The 23,290-nt window shown below is 38.0% G+C and overlaps 1 protein-coding gene across 2 annotated transcripts in view; it reads right to left on the bottom strand.

Annotated features, from left to right (window-relative positions):
* The window catches only part of AP3B1 (adaptor related protein complex 3 subunit beta 1), a 239,032-nt gene that overhangs the window by 64,565 nt on the left and 151,177 nt on the right, over window positions 1-23,290 (bottom strand). For both annotated transcript variants that reach the window (XR_008792195.1, XM_056112560.1), the window contains exons 21-22: window positions 13,338-13,398; window positions 7,196-7,302 (exon numbers count right to left, since the gene is read on the bottom strand). Coding sequence is in view for 1 of the 2 variants with exons in the window: in XM_056112560.1 (XP_055968535.1) it covers window positions 7,196-7,302; window positions 13,338-13,398 (168 nt within the window). In the remaining variant the exon portion in view is untranslated. The remainder of the gene's footprint in view (window positions 1-7,195; window positions 7,303-13,337; window positions 13,399-23,290) is intronic.

Genomic DNA, 23,290 nt, shown 5'->3' with positions numbered 1-23,290 from the left:
AGTTTCTGTTCATTTCATTGCCCCATTTTTTTTATGGGGTTGGATGTTTTCTTCTTGTGGAGTTCAACCAGTACTTTATATATCCTTGATATCAACCCCTTGTCAGATGTGTATTCGGCGAATATCCTTTCCCATTATTGAAGATATTTTTAAAGTTACCATCTGAATCACTTACTTTCTTAAGAGAAGTAAAACAATTTTAAAAATAAAAATAAAAAGGATTTTAATTTTGTTAAAAATTTTATATAGACCCTTTTGGGACTGCCCAAACAAGACCCCAAATAGCCACCCATGAAGGGCCTCTCTGGCTCCTCATCAAGCTGCTTAATGGCCATGATCTAAGAGACTTAGAAAAAAATCTCGAAACCCAGCAACTTTTGGCAGAAATGTGTCTGGTCCCCACAGCAGGTTACCGGTGCTGGGCCACCGAGGGGGGAAAGGGTGCTGTCCCTCCGCCTGTTCCCCCTTGGTGGCTCGGTGGCTGCCATCGGCCAGAGGCCATTAGACAGTCAGGTTTGGGCCTGCTGTGAGGAGGCATGCAGGGCCTCACGAGATGGGGGTGGAGCCGGCCCTTTCCTCCCTGTACCTATGAAACCCCGGGTTGCTGTCCACAATTGGCCTCTCTGGCTTCTGATCAAGCCGCTTAATGGCCATGATCCCAGCGACTCAGGAAAAAATCTCAGAACCCAGCAGGTTTTGGCAGAAATCCCTCCAGATGTAATTGTTAAAATTTCAAAATTCCAAAATTGCACAGCCAGTACTGCAGCTGCACGGCATCATGTTATTCATAACCAGCAATAGAAAACAAATAGTCTACGTTTGCCGTTTCAGCAGAGCAGAGTGCTGGGGTAAAATTCCAAATAATAATGGTGGGACTGGTGTCAAAATATTGAATGTAATCAAAGTAGAAAGAGAGTAATGTGGAAATCATCTGCCCCACAGGTAGGGGGCATCATTGTATGACGGAGACAAACCCAAAAGCTTTGTAACTGCTCTCACAGTAATTCAATAAATAAATTTATAAAAAAGGAAAAAAATGTAAGGTGGAGTTCATGTCCAATTCAGGGCAGCGTAATCAATGGCTAAATCATTAGCAATACTCCTACATTAAAAAAATTTATATAGATATTTGAATCTTAAGATGTTTTATTTATTAAAAAACCTATTTAAATGGAATTAAGCCCTCACTGATTTGATCTCTAATTTAAAATTTATAAAAATTAAGTATGGAATGAAGTATGAATTAAATTAGCACCACCTATGAAGAAAAAGGATTTAGGCAAATAAGAAGTCACTGTCACTGTCCCTGTCCTCCTGTTGTTCATCGAGTTGCTCGAGCGGGCCCAGTAACATCTCCATTGTGAGACTTGTTAATGTGTTTGGCATATTGAATACGTCACGGGGAGCTTGCCAGGCTCTGCCATGCGGGCGAGATACTCTCGGTAGCTTGCCGGGCTCTCCGAGAGGGGCAGAGGAATCGAACTCGAGTCGGCCATGTTGGCTGCGTGCAAGGCAAACCTCCTACCCACTGTGCTATCGCTCCAGCCCAGGCAAATAAGAAGTAAAAATGATTAACGACAATATAAAATTATAAGTGAATAATTTTAAGGTGTTCATTCTATAATGCAGACAAACTAATTCATACAAATCTAAAAGGAAGCAGGTGGGGTAAAGGCATACATTTGGAAAAATAAACTTTAACTCAAGTTCAGTTTCTTGCTCTTAGAAATCAACTGTCAAAGTTAATTAGAATTAACTAGTAAAAACTCAGAAAATAAGACCATGAAAATATGCACTGTAAAGTAAAGGATGGCACCTATTTAGATCTGTTATGAAAAGCAAACTGAATGAGATCACATATACAAGATACAGCACTTAACATACATATGACAACTACATTATTTAGTAGTAAATATTTATTATTACTTGTAGGATGATGACATTGCTTTGTCCTTTCTCCCTTGCCACAGTGAGCTTAGGTTTATCAGGTTACACACATGACTGTGCTCCCGAGTCACCCCCATTGCTTTGTTTATCTGTAACCACTTCTCTCTGCGCCCTTCCCCAACCAGTTAACCAGCTTTTTCCCCTAATCTGACTCTGTTGATTTGTAAAGTCAGATCCTTCTAGGACACTGAACTTGTATTGTAAGTTAATATGGCCTTTCTCCTCTCCTTATGTCTTTTAAATAGTTTACTTTAATGTAATATCCTTTTTGTATAGATACAGGAAAACAGTTAATAGTATGCCTTTGTGACTTAGGATTTAATTGGCTTTGAATATTATTCACTCCCAAGCACCTGCTTTCACGACTTAGCCTCAGTTGACCTTAGTTCCTAGCACCCCAAAAGCAGAGTCCCGAGGAGGGACTGAATGGACCCAGGGCAAGCTGTGAGCTACCATGGCACTGAAATGGGCCAGGCCAAAGCGCCACGATTCTTAACTGTAAGTTAAGAGCTTGATCATGGACAAATGCTGTCATGATCCAAAAGTAACGATGAGACTAGGACCCTGCTAGGGATAGGAAAGACTATTTGTCCTGAACATGTAGTCTGAGATCGAGATGGCCCTAGGAGAGCAATTCTATAAGCTCAAGGTATTTCTTACTGTATCCATACAAAATGATTTATACTATGAATGTTTATATGTATGTTGGACAAGGAGAGGAGAAACACACCCATGGGATTCCTCTCTTGGGTGGGTTGTCCTGCTGAGAGGGTATCTGTCCTAGAAGAAGTACCCCTGAGGGAAAGAACTTTACCCCTATTGATTGTGACCATACCTATGTGTAATTGTTACCCCAATCCCTCATGGTTTAGGGATTTAACTAGACAGGAAGAGTGGGCTGGGGGATAAGGATCCAGACTCCAGAAGGAGAAGGAGAAAGGGGGATCAGGATCCAGACTCCAGAAGAAGTAGGAGAAAGGGGGATCCAGGTCCAGATTCCAGAGCCAGAAGGAGGATGAAGGGGGATCGAGAAGGAAAATGAAGTAGCATGGGGGAGGGGGAGGCAGAGGAGAGACAGGAGTGAATGGAGAGAGGACTGGAATAAACTGCAACTAAGACCAACCAGCCTGGCCCTCATTCCTTTCTTCGCCTGCCCATCGCCATCAACCTCCCTGGGGTCGGGGAAGCGGCTCGAGACTACCAAACGCGGCGGTGGGAGAAACAGACTGCTGCTGTGTTTTTGAGTTTACACAATTACTTCAACTAATGAAATTTTAAATATTAAGTATTTTAGGCAAAGAAGTACAATAGTTTGAATCCCTCCCAGACCTCATTCTCTTTCCTAAGGGAATCAAAGGTAATGTGTGCGTATTATAAAAAGGTCGCATAATAATGTGTTGATGGAAAAAAGTAAAAAAGGAACGCTGAGATGAAGCGGTGGCATATACACTTATATAATACTACTTGACCAATAGTGAAAAAATTAAATTGAGTTCTATGAGACAAAGTGGATGAGTATTGAGATGATTATAATAATATTAGTGAAATAAGCAAGAAAATGAAAAATCATTATCTGAAGTTTCAGCAAATGAACCAGCAACAACAAAACTAATTCCGAGAGTCAGTCTAAATGAAGATACTTACTACATTAAAAGACGGGGGTAGAAGGAATGAGTAGAGGGATCTTTTGGATGGCAGGGTGACACTAGAACTTTGGTGCTGGGAATGGTATTATACAAATTTACAGCTCTGACACTAGTCCATTAAAATTATGTAATCCTGATCAAATATTAAAACATAAACAGGAATCCTAGTGGTTCACAGACGTCTCTTCCTATTTAAAAAAAATAAGTTTTCCATATAACATATACCTTGATTATAGAAATTGGAAAATACTAACAAATATAAAAAAAACTGTCTATCATACATAATCTCATCATTCAGAAAAGCTGTGAAATTATACTGAATTTCTTCTACTCTTATTTTCACTATTTTAAAACACAGTATGATTAGAACCATATCTCACATCCTTTACAAAGGAAAACTCTAAGTGGATTAAGGATTTCAAGATTAGACCAGAATCAATAAAATACATTGCTGAAAACATCGACAGAACTCTCCAGGAAATTGACCGCAGGGGACTCTTTAACAGGATGACCACAGTAGCAAAGACAACAAAACCAAAAATGAACAAATGTGGCTACATCTAATAAGAAAGCTTCTGCACAGTGAAAGAAACTCAAGTTCTCGTAAAAAGACACTCTTCTAAATGAGAGAAAATATTTGCAAATAATAATTGTGATAAAGGGTTGACATTCAATATTCATAAAACAATAATCATCAACAAAAAGAATCCAATGACCCCAGCCATAAATAGGATGAACAGATGAACAGACATTTCCCCAAAGAAGACACGGAGATGGCTAACATACATGTGAAAAAGTGCTCAACATCACATATGATTAGGAAAGTGCAAATCAAAACAACAGTGAGTTATTATTGCAGACCTTTGAGAATGGTATGTATCAAAAAAATCTGGAAATAGCTGATTTTAGCAGGTTTGTGGTGAGAAAGAAACCCTCATCCACTGTTGTTGGAAATGTTGTCTGCTTTAACCTCTATGGAAAGCAGTATGGCGATTCCTCAAAAAAAAAAAAGGAATAGAATTCCTATACAATTCAGTAATACCACTTCTTAGATTCTATCCCAAAATTAAAAAAAAAATAGAAAAGATGTATGCACACTTATGTTCACCCTACCTGCACTTAGTATAACAACTCAAATGTCCAACTATGCAAAAAGTTGTGGTATATATCAACGATCATGTTCAAGAATTTAACTATTATTATAAATTACCATTATTTCTTCTTTCTATTCAATGGAAACAACATGTTGATTTCTAAATGATGGCTATGCTTTTCATGAATTTCACTTTAGAATTTAAAAAAGACTGTTTTAGACCCTTAACCACAAGGAGAGGGGTAGTTTCTGATGAATTTTTGATAATTTTCTTCCGATGTATTTAGCCTACTTCATTCTAAATTCACGGTGAAAAAGAAGACTTACAACAGTGTTGGTTGGCTTGAACTTTTCTCAGGTACTATGTGGAGGGTGGAGATAGGATGAGGACCCATGCCATTTCCCACCAGAATCTTCAGTTGATTTCTATAGGTTCCACTTCTCAATGGTCTACATGTATTTTGTCTTAAGTTGAATTCATTTCCTTAATTGATTGCTGCTGGAGTTATTTCAATTGTCATTCTGACTAGTACCATGTATATAAATTTTTCACCTTTTGAAATTGTTATCCCGCTGCACTTATAAAGCATACTCTTTGGATAGAATGTTCATTTTCTTCAAAAAAATTCATGCTGGTAAACATTTTCTTTGGTCTGAAAGGGTAGGTCCCTGATTACTTTTGTGATGAATGAAAATTGTTCAATAAGATTTCTGCATGTCAACTGCACTCCTCTTCAGCTAATAAAGTAAGGGTCCATTCTCATATATTAGTATAATTCTGAAGATATTAGTAACTAACATTAATTGACTGAAGACACTGTTTTAAGCTGTCACGGTTCTAAGCTTTACATTTACTATGTTGAATATCCCACAACAATCCTGTGAGGTAGCTTAATCTCCATGGGCAATCCAGGAGCAGAAATCTTACCTATCTGCTAGTTACATTATTATTACTATTATTATTATTATATTAGTTTGCTTTTTGGGTCATACCCGGTGATTCCTAGGGGTTACTCTTGGCTTTACACTCAGAAATTTCTCTTGGTGGTGCACGGGGAACCATATGGGATGCTGGGAATCGAACCCAGGTCGGTCCTGTGTAAGGCAAATGCCCTACATGCTGTACTATTGCTCCTGCCCCTAGTTACATTATTAGTAGATGACAAAGCAAAGATTTATACCTTTGCCATCACATATATGAACCCAAGGTCTTTTTTCCCCACTATCTTAACACCTTCCAAGTTTTTAAGGTATTTTGCTCTTTAAAAATTTTAAAATTACTACTTTCTTTCTGCAACCATTGCAAATACTTAGTACATATCTACTAAATATTTAAAATATATGTAATTGCTTATTTTCATTGCTTTCCTCTCATCTCTTTGAATGTGCTCTTTTGTTTTAGGAGTAGGAAGTATTAAAATCCCAAACACCATTCTACTTGTTTCTAAGTAGCTTTAAAATTACATTCTACAATTTAAAGCCAATATTACAAGATAAAGAGTTTCAAACGATCTTTTCTATGGGTATTGACTAAAATTAAGAGAAATGCATGGTCCTTCTGAATATTTCATTGTATGGTTCTGCCCACTTTTGCTTGGTGGATAAACTGTCCTGTCATAACCTCACTCCTCCTCAGTGCTTCCTGCAAAAGCAACTCCATCCTTCTCAGAAGCCCAGACACCAATTTTATTTGCTGTAATGCCCTGCCAGATCTGGGAACCACTGACACATCAGCTCTATTGAGGGAACCACTGATACATCAGCTCTATTCAAACAGTGTTACTACCCGAACTACAATTTACTCTCTTTGTCAGGTTTCTGACAACAAATTAACAGGAGGTCAAATATCTCAACAGATTATATAGCTTAAGGAGCATGTCTGATTTAATTAAAGGTTAGTGAACAGAATATGCTAACAGAGAAAGACTGACTGCAGTTTCAGATAGGATGACAGGATAGTATTACTGTTACATAGGCAAGTCTCTAGTATCACACTTCAAATCACAACTATAAGTAAGAGTAAAAGCTTGTTTTTTTTTAAAAACGAGACACCAAGCCATGTAAAAATGTCTAAAGATACATAAAGAGAAAGACAATTTCAGATCTGACAATAAAAACAGGTAAATTCAGTAGCCTAAGAAAAAGATTAGTTGGCAGGGCTTGAGTGAGACCAAGTCCATTAATACAGACATTTTTTAATACTAGAACTTATGTAAACAAACTAATTGGATCTGGCAAGAACTCTATATGTTATAGATGTACAACAGGCCAAAGGAAAAATGTATACATAATAACCAAATGGGGACAACAAACAAGTAAACTGAGATGATACTGGGTTATTTGGAGCAAATTTAAAAAATACAAAACTGAAAGGTCAGTTCTGAATTGTATTCCTAGTATTGAAAACCACGAACCTATCTCAATTGTTTGCATTTTAATAGAAAATGCACCAACTATTTGAAACATTTCATTTGAAAACTTGAGTTAAAGTATTTTGAAAATCACTTACACTGATGACAGATGAAGAAGTTGACAAATTTAAGCCTTCGAGATCAGCTATCAAGCTCGGAGAAAGAGCTGCTGTAGGAAGTGCAACTGGAGTGGACACTGGGTTAACTATGAGAAAAGAACCAAATGATCACATCTACATGAACATTTAATTCATATTATGAAAACCTGCATTTTAATTTTGCTAATAAATCTAATTATATTACCCTGATTAATAAATCTATTACAATTCTATTTAGCATTCTGATTTAGTCATATTAAGTCAAGGCAATTACTAGTCTTAGCTTTTAAAGTGTGCAACATTTTAAAAATCCTGTAACAAAATAATATAAGCATCCTGATTAATAATGTTCGACAATTTTTATCATTTAATATTATTACTAACATTTATCACCCAGAAACTACCTTATAATTTATTTTCCCAGACTAATCTAAAGAATAACAATAGTTTTAGAAGAGTTTTATAGCTGAGTTAAAGTCTAATAAGAGTATTTAAATGCTTTTCTAATTCTCTATTTTAATAATTATAGGGATCTGGTTCCTTTCTAATTATGCTTTGTCAATAAACACCATGTGCCAGATAGAAATACGTGACTGGTTCGAAAACTCCTATAAGTTCAGGTACCTGAAATTTGAAAAATATTAAAAATACAAAAACATTATATTTCTTCCAATTAAAGGAATTTAAATGCTTACAACTACCTACAAAGGTTCTCTGTGGTGGATCTCAGCTTTTTCTATAGAATTTTCTGTGATGACAGTCGTGTTCTACTGCTATGCTGTTCAATATGAAAGTCACCAACTACAGTCTAATGTATTCTTGATAAGTGGTTAGTACAACTAAGGAAATTTATTTTAAATTTTGATTACATTTATTAAGTGGCTATGACATAATGGGGAGCACAGGACAAGCTTATCCCTAACTTTATCATCCATCCACTCACATTTGAGCTCTGCTAAGTAAATGTCTTCAGAGGCTTTTATTTCTACTAGTCTGTGACAGCAGGTTTTAAGCTATTTTAGTGCTTATTAAATGCTCACCTGTTCCCTGTCTGAATATAAAAATTATGACATGGAAAAAGTTTTAGCTTCCATCAAATTCTAACTCCAAAACAAAGGGTAAAGTAAAATTTACTTAATTTGGCATCACTTTTCAAAATACTCCCTTCTCATTTTGGTTTCATAGTATCTTACAAATTAGATCAAAATCTAATTCATAAAGTTAATAACAAGTATTTTTTGAAAAGATAAGAAATCTGAGAAGTTCAAGATATTAACCCAGTTTTCAATTGACTTAAAGCAAAAAAAAAAAGTAAAAGACAGACACATACACACACACACACACACACACACACACAGGGCTGGAGTGATAGTACAGTAGGTAGGGTGTTTACCTGTCACACAGCTGACCTAGGTTCAGCCCCTGGCATCTCTTATGGTCCCCTGAGCCCAGTAGGAGTAATTCTTGAAGTCAGAGCCAGAAGTAACCCTCTGAGCACTGCCGGGTGTGGCACAAAAAACAAGAGGAAAGGGGGAAAAAAAGACATGTGCGCTTGAAGGAAAAAAAATTTTACGTAAACCACAATACCCTAAAGGAAAGAGAGAGCAAGAGAGGTGGGGCGGGGTGGAGCGGAGGATGGAGTGGGGGTGTGGGAGGACTAATGGGATCATTGGTGGTAGAGAATGGGCACTGGTGGAGGGATGGGTACTCGATCATTGTATAAATGAAACCCAAGAACTAAAGTTTGTAAACATCTCATGGTGTTTCATTAGTAATAAAAAAAGTTAAATATATTGTATAATACATGATATGGCCAAAAGAAGAACATTCTCAAAGGATAGGGCTTGTTAGGGCTAAACCAGGCAGTGCTGGAGAGACCCGGTGGAACCTGGGCTCCAGCACACAAGGTAGTTTTCCATCCCCTTGAGTGTTTCCCCCCAATACCTAAAGTCCAGATCCTTAAGGATAGGAGCTGAATAACAGAAAAGGCTAGTTAATTCCCATATGGGAAAATAATGTAAAATAGCTGAAAAGCGAGAGATTAGAAAGCCAGGGGAGTCGGATTTAACCTTTTGTCCAAAGGGAGATACTTAAATTCTAGCAAAAAAGGGGAGTGCTGTAATAAATACAGCAGTGCAGTATGGCTGATGAGGAAGTATCACAAGCTTGAGGAAGAATTTAAATAGTTTAGTCATGAGATGAAAACAATGGAAATTATATGACAGCAGTGAGAAGCAAAGAGCTTATTTATTTTTAGGATTGAACCCAGAGTCTCACATACATAAGCCATTTCTTCTACCAGAGTCATACTTTGGGTCTATAGGAAAAGCATTTCTTTTTAAGACATCATAAAACTTGGTCTTCTTCTGCTGCTGCTTCTTTTTTTCTTGGTTTTGGGCCACAGCTGGTAGTGTTTAGGACTAACTCTTGGCTCTATGCTCAGAGGGTCACCTGTAGCAGGCTAGAGGGACCATATGGGATATAGGGGATCGAACCCTGGTCAGCACGTGCAAGGCAAATGTCCTACCTACTGTACTGTACCTTAAACCCCTGGTTTTTCTACTTGAATAAAAAATTGTTGCCTTTGCTGTTACTGCCTTGTCATCATTATCTTTTAGATAATACTTATCATACAGGTAGTTGTTCATTTGTTTTTTGGTCACACCAGCAGTACTCAGGGCTTACTTCTGTCTCTGTGCTCAAGGATTGCTCTTGGTGGGCTTGGGGGAATCATACTGGATGCTGGGGATCAAACCTGGGTCAGACACACTGTACTGGGCCCCAAATTTAATTTTCTTAATAATTCTAATAGCACAGAGGTAGGGCGTTTGCCTTGCATGTAGTCAGCCGGGCCGGCCAATCCGGGTTCGATTTCTCCGCCCCTCTCGGAGAACCCGGCAAGCTACCAAGAGTATCTCACCCACACGGCTAAGCCTGGCAAGCTCCCCATGATGTATTCAATATGCCAAACACAGTATCAACAAATCTCAAAATGGAGACGTTACTGGGCCCGCTCGAGCAAAAATCGATGACAACGGAAGGACAGTGCTACAGTGCTAATAATTCTAAAACACACTACTATCAAGCCAATTTTACAGATAAAGCAATGCAAGTACTGTCACTGTCACTGTCCACCTGTTGTTCATCGATTTGCTCGAGCGCACCCAGCAATGTCTCCATTGTGACACTTGTTACTGTGTTTGCCATACTGAATACGTCATGGGTAGCTTGCCAGGCTTTGCTGTGCAGATGAGATACTCTCGGTAGCTTGCCGGGCTCTTCAAGAGGGGTGGAGGAATAGAACTTGGGTTGGCCAGTCGGCTGCATGCAAGGCAAACGCCCTACCTGCTGTGCTATTATTGCTCCAGCCCAACATAATCACATAGGTTTATATTTCTCAGAAAAAATGAGAATATGATTTCTACTTTATAATCATGCTATTGAGATCACATGGCATATGTGGGGTACAAAACTGTTTTAATTTCCAGAAATATAAAATATGTCAAGGAAAAAGAAAGAATAATTTCAATTCATTTAAATAAGGCCATTTATACGTTTTAGGGCTACACCTGGCAATATTCAGGGCTTTCTCTAACTGTACTCAGGGATCACTCCTAGCGGTGCCTTAGGGATTGTAATGCCAGGGATTGAATGGGGTCAACAGCATTTGTAAGGCAAATGCTTTAACCCCAGTACTCTCTGCAGTCTAAGGTCATATATTATTCCAGAATAAATATCAGGTAAACCCATGAAATAGAATTAATTTAATAACCTAAATGCGATTTCTATTCTTTTTAAAAAAATCTAACTTTTAAAAACTGAACCACTGTGAGATACACAGTTACAAATTTGTTCATGATTGGGTTTCAGTCATATAATGTTCCAACACCGATCTCTTCACCAATGTGCATTTCCCACTACCAATGTTCCCAGATTTCCTCCCACCTCTCTCCCCCACTTTCTCTAATAATCTAACTTTCTATTTCAAGAAACTAATTTCTAATCTTTTTTCATTCAACAATGAATAAAATGAGACACAAAGATGATAATTTCATTGATTAATGGTCATACTAGAACCAAGGACTATGGTTTCTGAGAACATTCCCTCATGGTATCAACCAAGGAAACATCAAGTCACTTTTTTTTAAAACCACAGAAATTTACAGTAGTCAGTTTACTTCTGGGAGTATGAACTTTACTGAGAGAGGGACAATGATTATTTTGAGCAGAGAGTCCTCCTCCATGCCTGGACTTCTCTCAATCCTTTTGGCTCTTGACCAATTGTTTTACTGATCTTAAGATTTACATCTAGGTACTGTTAGGTGGGTACCCCTGTATCTAAAAGATTCTGTGCAATTATCTTTTTTCATTTCACTTATAAAACAGCGATATAACTGCTAATCTATCAGTTTCTCCCATTACACTTAAGAGAAGTCCTTGGCACTTGAGAGACAATCTTGGCAAGAGCAATGCTGTTTGCATTTCAAATCTCAGTATGTAGTTGGATACCTAGATCATAGTAATGTTATAAAATGTTTTCTGAATGAAGAGGGATAAGTCACTGGTAGGGCAAATATTCATAGATATTGCCAAAATAATTCCAAAAGCTACACCAAGGGCTGGAGGTGTGGCTCAGTTTGGAATAAAGCTCATACCCACTGTATGCAGTGGTCCTGATACTATCCTGAAGCTGCAAAATTACAGTAATAAAACCAATAAAAAGTAGTACCTATTTATATTCCTATCAAAAGTACATGTATGGTACATACTTCTCCAAACTATAGAATATTGAATGTTGCTTTAAAATCTTTGCAAATAAGTTTTTTTAAAAAAATACAGGGAAACTTCACCACCTTTCCAATAAGCCAGAATTATTGAAATTTAGTTCCATTAATTTTTTTCTATAGTAATTCTCTGTATTATACATTTTAATTTCTCTCTGTTAAGAATTTTGCATGACTACTAGAAACAGGCCAAACAAACCATATAAATAGATGAACTCGAGAATAAGACCATTTAAAAATGCAACTCATCTAGGATGGACTATACTGAAAAATTTTAATAGTTTAGCATTAAACTATACTTGCTTCTCTACCTCTAGTGTAAAACCTACTACTAATAAAGCTAGTTTCATTATTTCTGATGAGAGAATTTAAGGAGAGATGATGAACATTTTTGACTACTGGTTGTGTGAATTGGTAAATTCCAAGAAATGGATCTTCTGGGACAGATTTTTTTACAGATAAAATATTCTTAGGTAGGGAGCTGGAGTACACTGGGTAGAGTGTCTGCTTGCACACAGCCAACCCGGGTTCAATCCCTGGCATCCCATATGGTCCCCAGAGCACTGCCAAGAATGATTCCTGAGCACAGATCCAAGAGTAACCCCTGAACATTGCAGGGTGTGGCCAAAAAAAACTAAACAAAACTAAAGTATTCTGAGCGATTGCCACAGTCTACAAAAGTCTTTATACTCAAAATAAAGGTGGCAAGTGAAAGATGGTGATGTCCTTTCCAATTACTTTCCCAATTCCATGCTTCTTTTAGTTGGCGATTGCCTTGTGTACAATCAACATTTAGCCAGGTAGAAGTTTTAAGAGAAGGCCAATGATCTAAGTAAAACAGCATAAATTATTAAAGCAAAAAATCTTAAATTTAGAACTCTTTTATTTGGCCAATTTTACTTGGGTGATGCAAAAATGATATGCTAAACAGATGAAAGGAAAAATATACTAACAAAATAAATTTCAGAATTTTATTGCTTATTTATCCTGCAGGCTGGATAGGGTAGCGGGTAGGGCATTTGCCTTGCATGCGTCAGACCCAGGTTTGATTCTTCCGCCCCTCTCGGAGAGCCCGGCAAGCTACCAAGAGTATCCCGCCCATATGGCAAAGCCTGGCAAGCTACCCATGATGTATTCAATATGCCAAAAACAGTAACAACAAGTCTCACAATGGAGACACTACTGGTGACCGCTCAAGCAAATCGATGAACAACGGGAGGACAGTGCTATAGTGCTATTTATCCTGAAAGTCTTTCTTAGGAGATACTGATAAATTTTAAGATATGTGAATGAATAGTATCAAAATAAAACAAATCATTTCTAAATACAGAAACATTAACTTAAATTGTACTACTTACAATCATCTAAATCTAGAAGTGACACGACTTTTTTATCTTGATCTCTTTTCTTGTCTTTCTCCTAAAAAACAAAAAATATTTCATTTACTGAATTCCTATTTTTTTCAAATTTGTGAAATTGTCCTAAGGTCTCAAAATAAATAATCATTTCTTCTTTTAGTCCTTCAAGGGGTGGGGGGGAATAAAAGATTTAGTAAGAATATACAGAAGGGCTTTTTTGAAGAAATTTTTCATTTTATTAAATTTTTTCATTAGTAGTATTTTCCCCCACCCACCACGCAAACTTTTTTTTTAATTCTGTGTTTAAGATTATAAAGGAACTTCAGGAAAAAAAATTTAAAGTAAACACTTCATCATTTGACAACTTTTTTTGAAGAATAATAAGAATAAACAATTTAAGAAAAGGAAACACTGCATTCTGAGCTCTGAAATTGAGGAATAGTTAAGTATTTCAAAAATCTATCTGACACCTAACCAGGGATTCCTCAGCCTCAGATCTACTTGTTCAGTCTCCTGGACTTTCAGAATGTGAATCATCAGACATTAAAACAAGTCCCTATGTTCCTCAGCAGTAGCGCACTTGCCTCTCCTATGTGAAGACCCAGGGTTGATCTCTAGCAGTGCCCCAAAGCCCCAGTATTCGTAGGTTGGTTAGAGATTCAGAAAAGATACAGATTTTGTTAATGAATGCAGTCTAGGTGGCATTAAAATCACCTAAGATCAACAAGGATGACTTTGTTAAATGAATGTGAGTCAAGGTTACTGGAGTTTCATTAGCTGTACTTTTAAAAACCCTTAAATGTTTGCAAATTAAAGACCAAAACTTGTTTTCACTAACGTTTTTATATTTCACTTATTTGCTAAATCATTCCTTATTTCTTCATTAGGTACAATTTTAAAACATGTACCAAATTCTGCGCTGGAATAAACAACAGAATAACACAACCAAGACATAGATTGTCTTCAGAAAACTCACGATCAGCCAAAGGAGTTCCTTGCTAATCATTAATGGGATTTGTTGCAAGTAATTGCTGCAAGTACTCCTATCACCATGACAAAAGTATAATTAAAGAAAAAAGTACAATTTAAAGTCTACATTTTGCAGAGGGCAGAGGTGGGAAGAGACACTGGGAGTATAGAGGAGAGAAGGAGACAATCTGGTGGAGGGTGTGGGGTTAAAGTGTTGTACACATGAAACCCTATTGTAAATAGCACTGTCAATCACACTACCTCAAATTAAAATTTCTTTTTTAAAAATCTACCTTGTATTAATACTTCTTACAAAATGACAGACATCTGAACAAGGGGATTGCATCAAATTATATTATTTTTTTTACATGATTTTAAGTTCTGACCATTTTTTTCTCATACTAATACTCAGAAAATTATTTTTAAGGATAACTTAACAATATACATCAAAACACTAAGTAAAGCATCAGTACTGATCTCGATTTTCTTCCTCAAAATAACTAGTTCAGCCTCTGAAAACTCTAAATTACCCAGACGCGTTTTCATTTTCATTCATTATTTAAAAATGAAACAAACAGTATGTGTTCTTCTTTTCTGCCTCAAATCCATAACAATTTATTGATCTATGGTAAAGATAGAAGAAATGTTGGTCTTGAAGCTGAAAATTTAAAATTACAAGTAACAAAAATAGGTTCAAAATAAAAATGCCATCTCAAATTAGAATGTCATTCCTGTGAAGAAAGAACATATACCAAAAAGGTTATCACCATGTGACTTATCAAATGCTATGCTGAACACAATGGGTGTAGTTTCCTATAAGTTACAATGGTGCATGACAGTCTTTATGGAACTGTAACCTCCCCACCTGAAAAATTAGAAACCTATCAAATCAAGAAAAGTTAAGCTGAAGGCAACTCTATACCTTATTTTCTACTTTACAGCTAAGAGTGGGTACCAATATCTATTAAATATACATCAAGCCATTCACAACATAGAACATAACTGCATGTGAAATTGGCATAATATCTCATTAGAAGTCTAAAACAGATGGGGGGAAAAGGCTCTCAAAAAGGACAGAATTTCATTGACTTTCTGAGAACACCAAATAACCAGTGACTGAAATACAACATTAGCAATTGATAATGGTCATTTCTACTGAATTGAAAAAGCCTTGCATTCTGAATCAAAGATATAAAAAGCCTTGTGATGTGTTTGGCATTCTTCTCTTATATTATATTTCATTTTTCATTTTAAAAAATCCATAGTAAGTTCAAAACATTTTCATACTTAACGGATCTACTATAAAAATAAAAATCTGAATTCTAAACAAAGAAGTTAAGAGCCCTATTCCATCAAACATTTCTCCATTTGCAATTCATCTTGGTAATAGAGACAGAACCTGGGTAAATGCATATAGGACTTGAGGCAGGAGATTTTTCTTGCTCAATGCATAATTCATGTGCTCCGCCTGCAAAGTGTGTAAAATGAGAATTTCACACCGCAGCATGAGCCATGGAGCTGCAGAGAAAAGGCAGATGAAATCATATTTTACTGTGTGAATTTTATTTCTTACCCTTCCAATATTTATACAAAACCATCATTGACAAACCAAACACATTGACAGATCACCCACTGTTTCCATTGTGTTAGTACTTGAGAAGAGATCAGGCAGAAAGATAGACAATTTGTTTTTGTATATTTTTTTAAATAGAGGATTAGGTTTTTAACAGCTGAGTGACTGTATTAGACTTTTATAAGAACAACAGTAACTGATCTTAAAGTCTCACTACAAAAAAAAATTCGTTATCAATTCATCATCCTCAAATCTCCATTTTGTTTCTATGGTATTCGATTATACACCTCAACACATCAACATTATCAAAATGAAATACAAAGTCACAGGGTTAAAATATTGATTTTTTCTTAATATATTTCATTCTAAATAATAAATAAAAGACACTGCAAATAAATATTAAATCCTAAATAATACAAACAAAAATATGTATTAATATATCTGTAGTAATTTTTCATTTATTATACATGTTCACTTTTATGCTGATTAAAAGCAAGTAAAAAAAAAGATCTGATACATCAAGCATCAAATATTCCTCCTCAAATGCAAACCACTGTAAAAAGGTTTGGAACTGAGAATTATAAAATAGTGGAAGTGATAGGGAAAGTTTGTCAAAACCATGCTGTCCTTTGAAATCAACAAAAATTCAAGACTAATTTCTAGTCTCACAAAGCAGGATGTATGTACATACAATATTTTCAATTAGAATTACCAATCAAAGACAATTTAATGATTCTTTTGACATGAAGTGATCAAACAAATATGATTTTTAAAATCTAAGGTAGGGAGTTCTTCTTAAGTTTTTTTAAAAAGGAGGTTTAAACTAACGAACAAATATTTGGTGTTCAATCATATCTTTTATAGGAAGAAAGCTTATTTAATAGCAGCCACTACGATTTAAAGAGCTTAGCTGAACTGAAATGGTATTTTTGTTCTAGAGAACATTAAACAGGAATAAACTGGGAAGGACATAAATTGAAAAAGCAAGGCTTTGAATTGTCAGAGTTTAAAAACCAAGAGTCAATAATCCATACAAGTTTCTAACTGCTCCATGTATAAACACCACAACACAAGAAAAACACGTTTCCTACTTCTCAAACAGCGCAGAAAAATCAATGAGAAAACAGTTTCTTTTACTCTTCTCCACGGCCTTCTTCATATCATCTGCCATATTTAAGGTGTACCCCAGAATCTTTCACTGGTTTTTCATTAAGGCAGATTTAACATTTACTGATGTGACAACAGTCACAATGCCAGCGACTGATCCATCAAGCACTGTGATGTAGTTTCTCTGCACCTCTCAAAATGGGATTATCAAATTTTATAAGATCCACATAACCTATGATAAAGACAATGACAAAGATATCTCAAATCCTGCTCGGTTTAATATATGGATGGCACTATACTTTTCAAAGCTAGTATAAAATTAATCTTATTTTATATTGCTGATTCAAATATGTAAATACTTTTATAGTAATTGTTATATTAAATGGAAATACGTCAAACATTCATTTCCCACTGGATTATTATCCTTATATAGTTTTATATAATTAAAATGTTAATATAGAGAGATGCATGAAAGTGAATAAGCACAATCATGACAACGTTCTTAGCATCTGGAACCCAGACACTGATGATAATGCTGAGCCACCTGTATCTTAGTTACTGGGTAAATAGTGGACTAACAAAGGAACAGTAGAAATAACTAGAAAATAGAAGCACTCTGATATACCAGTTATAAAAATACTGAAGCCTAGGTTTAATATATTTTTTAAGTGGGTAACCTAAATGACTTTAATTAAAACTGCTGTCACCTGTTTAACTACAAGCAGACAATTTATCAGCTTTTTATAAATGAGCAAAGGTGTGGAGGAAGAGGAACTCTATTACACTGTTAGTAGGAATGTAATTTAGTGCAAACTCTATTGACATTAGATAAAATAATAAACAAAAATTTATTTTAGACTAGAAAAATTTTTTAAATGGGCAAAGGAATATAAATGTGAGTCTTTTCCCGATATGTGATCTGCATTACTAATTTTTCTTTTTACCACTGTTAAAATAATGTTTCCTTTTACATTATGTAAAGTACCAGAAACAGTTAAAATATGAAATGACTGAAAGTAATTTTGTTAGAGATAACGTTGGGGGCAAAGAATCATTTCATTAAAAGAATAAAACTCAAACTGAAATATTTCTCAATTAGGTATATTTCAGAAAATAACATCTCCAAATAAAAAATGTGCTTGCCCATCAAAGCAATTGTAACTTGAGAAACAAAATCATTTACCGACACAATCTGCCTTCAGATAAGGGAATCTCCAATCAACAGCACAAACAATACACGACACTTGGATTGTGTGACTGTAGTTTTGTGACTTACGGATATGTTGGGGATGATACTGACTGATAGGAACATAAATGATTCAACACTAGTTCTCACTCTTTAGACTGTCCCTACACTGTTCCCAGGAGTAATACTATCTCATAAGCAATATTTGTCGTTTCACACAGTTGTTTTAGGTAGAAGTGAAGGGGCCACACTGTGATATAAACCCACTTTCTCCAAAGCTTTTATTTTCTGTAATAAGAGAAATGGTGCAAAAGGAAGAACAAAGGCAGAGAAACAGAAAAATACACAGCAAATTTAGAACCATAAGCAGTCCAATGGGATTGGAAGAAGCGGGTTTAGGACCGCAAAGGCAGGGGTGAGCATGATTACTCAAGAAGCTCCCTGAACCGAATGACAGTGAAACATTTTTATATGTAAGTTAAGAGCTAACCTGGAAGCTGTACAGAAGGATTAGAATTAGGTAAGTGCCTGAGGATGACAGGTGGCAATTCCTAAGAGGAAGGTCACAAAGAACTGATCTAAAAAGAAAATGGTAGAAAAAGAATGCATGAGAAAGATGTCCAGAGTCTCTAAAACTTGGCCACTATTAAAGAGGATGAGGGAGGAATCAAAGATAATTTTGGGACTGCAAATCAGGAAAGGTACTGGCAGAGGGACAAAGCCACGCGGGTTCCGGGGCCGAGACCTCCAAGCCTACTCGAATTGGAGTCGAGCATCTTCCACCCAGATCCTCCAAATTCCAGTAGGCGGGGGTCACACCCACCACCTGGCCCCCTGGCGTCGTGTAATCCCATCAGCGGCCAAGACTCAGAGACTATAAAATCCAGATCCCGGACGAGAGCAGTGCAGTCTCTGCCCCTGCGCCTCGGTGTTCCTTCCCGGAGTCCCTTGGAGGGGAGCGGGTTGAGCTTTCCTCCCCGCCCCGGCCAGGGCTACGGCAGCCGGAGACCTCCAGGACCAGCCACCACCATGCTGAGACCACTCTCCGCACACCTGAAGGTACTGGCAGAGGGACAAAGCCACGCGGGTTCCGGGGCCGAGACCTCCAAGCCTACTCGAATTGGAGTCGAGCATCTTCCACCCAGATCCTCCAAATTCCAGTAGGCGGGGGTCACACCCACCACCTGGCCCCCTGGCGTCGTGTAATCCCATCAGCGGCCAAGACTCAGAGACTATAAAATCCAGATCCCGGACGAGAGCAGTGCAGTCTCTGCCCCCGCGCCTCGGTGTTCCTTCCCGGAGTCCCTTGGAGGGGAGCGGGTTGAGCTTTCCTCCCCGCCCCGGCCAGGGCTACGGCAGCCGGAGACCTCCAGGACCAGCCACCACCATGCTGAGACCACTCTCCGCACACCTGAAGGTACTGGCAGAGGGACAAAGCCACGCGGGTTCCGGGGCCGAGACCTCCAAGCCTACTCGAATTGGAGTCGAGCATCTTCCACCCAGATCCTCCAAATTCCAGTAGGCGGGGGTCACACCCACCACCTGGCCCCCTGGCGTCGTGTAATCCCATCAGCGGCCAAGACTCAGAGACTATAAAATTCAGATCCCGGACGAGAGCAGTGCAGTCTCTGCCCCCGCGCCTCGGTGTTCCTTCCCGGAGTCCCTTGGAGGGGAGCGGGTTGAGCTTTCCTCCCCGCCCCGGCCAGGGCTACGGCAGCCGGAGACCTCCAGGACCAGCCACCACCATGCTGAGACCACTCTCCGCACACCTGAAGGTACTGGCAGAGGGACAAAGCCACGCGGGTTCCGGGGCCGAGACCTCCAAGCCTACTCGAATTGGAGTCGAGCATCTTCCACCCAGATCCTCCAAATTCCAGTAGGCGGGGGTCACACCCACCACCTGGCCCCCTGGCGTCGTGTAATCCCATCAGCGGCCAAGACTCAGAGACTATAAAATCCAGATCCCGGACGAGAGCAGTGCAGTCTCTGCCCCCGCGCCTCGGTGTTCCTTCCCGGAGTCCCTTGGAGGGGAGCGGGTTGAGCTTTCCTCCCCGCCCCAGCCAGGGCTACGGCAGCCGGAGACCTCCAGGACCAGCCACCACCATGCTGAGACCACTCTCCGCACACCTGAAGGTACTGGCAGAGGGACAAAGCCACGCGGGTTCCGGGGCCGAGACCTCCAAGCCTACTCGAATTGGAGTCGAGCATCTTCCACCCAGATCCTCCAAATTCCAGTAGGCGGGGTTCACACCCACCACCTGGCCGCGCAACATCTTATTATGACATCTTATTATCTCATTCCTACTTTGGACAATCTTGCAGGCTGTCGAATGTAGCCTGCCCACAGGGCAGAGTCTGGCAAACTCCCCGTGGCCTACCAAATATGCCAAATACCAGTAACAATGATGGGTCTCATTCTCCTAAAGAGCCGTGAATATAATCTCAGGGCTAGGATGAAAGAGACGTTACTGGGGCCTGCTCGAGGCAATCGACGATTAACAGGATGATGATGATGATGAAAATCAGGAAAACAGAAAGAATGTTGGTACCAAATGGCAGAGCCAGGACCGGAGCAGTGGCTTGGGTGCTTGGGTAGGGTGCTTGCCTCGCAAGTGGCCAACCCAGGTTTGATCTCCCACACCCTATATGGTCCCTGAGACCACGGGGAGTAATTCCTGAGTGCAGAGCCAGAAGTATGACCTGAGCACTGTGGGTGTGGGCTGAAAAATTTTTAAAAACAAAGAAAAAACCCCAAATGGCAGAGCCTACCTTCTAAGCAGGAAACGAGCTAAGAATTTGGTCCAAACTTAAGAAAAGTTAGAATTTGAATTTAGGTATAATGGAAATAACATAAATCACATAGAAAAAAAGTACAGAGAAAAAAAAGAGTAAAGAAAAATTAATTTTCATCAGTATTTTTGAAAAGAATTTATTATACACTAATTTAGGGAAATGTTTACAGCTAGGAGTTTTGAAGGGGTAAACTGAAGAAACCCAACAGAACAACAAGTCAAAGAAGTCAGAAGAAAAGAGATGCAGAGTGTTAAGTTGTAGGGTAAATGTCATATAAAAAGATGGAAACGTGTCATAGTGAGATATCACAGCTGACATTTCAGAGACCACTATCTACAGGAATTGATAGGCGTGAAAACCAATTTGTAAGGGATTCAGAAATAACTGGATTAAGAAGAGATAACAAAGGCCTAGATTATTTTTCTAAACTCTCACTCAGACGAACTCTGTCGTTCTCTTTTAAACCCCCACCCGACCCCTCTCTCTCTTTAAATACCAACACAGACTTGAAGGTGTAAAGAAGCAGTTAATTACCAAAAAGGGGGGAAAAACACCCACAAAAGAAAGCTTATTCAGAGCACATTTACTCAGTTTAATCAGAGAAAAGAAATGGCACAGAGATACTGAGTTAGAGAGGAGAGAGGTCACAGTCAGTCTTCTTGAAAAAGTGGACAATGTCACAAAGTGTATTAGGGGTAAGGGGTTGGGCCAGAAGGATAGTACAGTGGGCAGGGCAATTGCCATGCACACAATCAACCCAGGTTCGATCCCTGGCATCCCATGTGGTCCCCTGAACCTGTCAGGAGTAACTCCTGAGTACAGCGTCAAGAGTAACCCCTAAGTATCACCGGGTGTGGCCCAAAAGCAAACCAAAAGCAAAAACAGGGTAAGGGATCAGAAGTGAATGTTAACTCAAACTGAAAGGCAAAAGAAAAACTGGAAGAATACAGGACATACCAGTCCTGAAAAATTCCAGCTGCTTTTAGCATCAGTGTTCTATAACTCTAATGTTGTTGATCTCTCAGGAATTAATGTTCAAGCTGAAAAATGTTAAGTTAACCCTGCTATTTTGTATTTATACAGCACTTTACAATGATCTCTCATGTTTCAAGTTTTTAATAATAGAACCCGAAAGAAGTAGAATAGGCATTAGCATTTCCACTTTATAGATGAGGAAACTGAAGCATAAAGATATTATCTTTGAACAAGTATAACACGATAGCTCTCTCATAGGACCACCATAAAATGAGCGGTTCTGAAAGCCATACTCTCAAGGTAACTCCAAGGTCTCATTTTCATGCTAAATATCTATCCCCAAAACACAAAGTCCAGTATTATTTATTTAAGGAAAAAAAAAAAGGAAAAAAAAACAGATTTAGTTGGACTGCAGATTTAAGGCACATGAATTTTTAGCATTAACATACTGTCATGTGAAATTAAAGTAAAGCACCCAACATCTGCTTTCATTACTCATAATTTAGAGCAGAAGTATACCTGATGCAAGGAGGACTTTCCTCCAATTGCAGAGTTTCCCAGTATTAGAAAAGTGGAAATTTGCACAGTCTACTCCTAATAACTTAAAAATAGGGGAAAAAAATAACTATTGTGAATCCAAGGTAGAGAACATTACAACTGATAAATTAAAACAATCCTGAATCCCTGTAGTTGATAGAAAAGGACATCCCATACAGCAGAAAGATGTCATAAAAAGAACCACAATGACATAAAAAGATCAACAACATTGTAATACCTAAATTTTCCAAGAGCTTTGGCTCACTTCTATATTCTGACACTTTAAACTGATGTTCCATAGTAAATTTAAAAACTGACCAATGGATTTAATATGTTTGTTGGTAATTTTAATATGAAAGTCATGACAGAGAAGAAACAGAGTGAATTACTAACTCGGCTACCTATGTGATTTTCTAATGGACCCTAAACCATGTTTCTAATATTATACAGGGACCAAAGTCCATCAATTTCAACATTTACACTATTTATTATTAGAACAAATTTGAATCAATCTATACAAATGCTTGTTGATTTCATGTTTGGTAATTTTAGAAACCAGATTACTTATTCCGGGTTGTGCTTAGGTAAATTTCTAAAGCTGCTTGTCTTATATTTCATTTATTATTTTATTTGAAGCTCCATAACTTACAATACTATTAATGAAAGGGTTTCTTGTGTACAATATTCCAAGCCCACACCATCCACCAGAGTGTTCGCTTCCCTCCATTACTGTCTCAGAGCCCCACCAAATCACCTACCTTCCCTAGTCCCCATCCTTGGTAAGCCCAATTCTGTAAACCAGTTCCCAGCTAA

The sequence above is a fragment of the Sorex fumeus genome, unplaced genomic scaffold (assembly GCF_029834395.1).
Source record: "Sorex fumeus unplaced genomic scaffold, SorFum_2.1 ptg000018l, whole genome shotgun sequence".
NCBI classification, from domain to species: domain Eukaryota; kingdom Metazoa; phylum Chordata; class Mammalia; order Eulipotyphla; family Soricidae; genus Sorex; species Sorex fumeus.
Note: the sequence above shows the minus strand (reverse complement) of the source record. Positions and strands in the feature narration are given on the sequence as shown.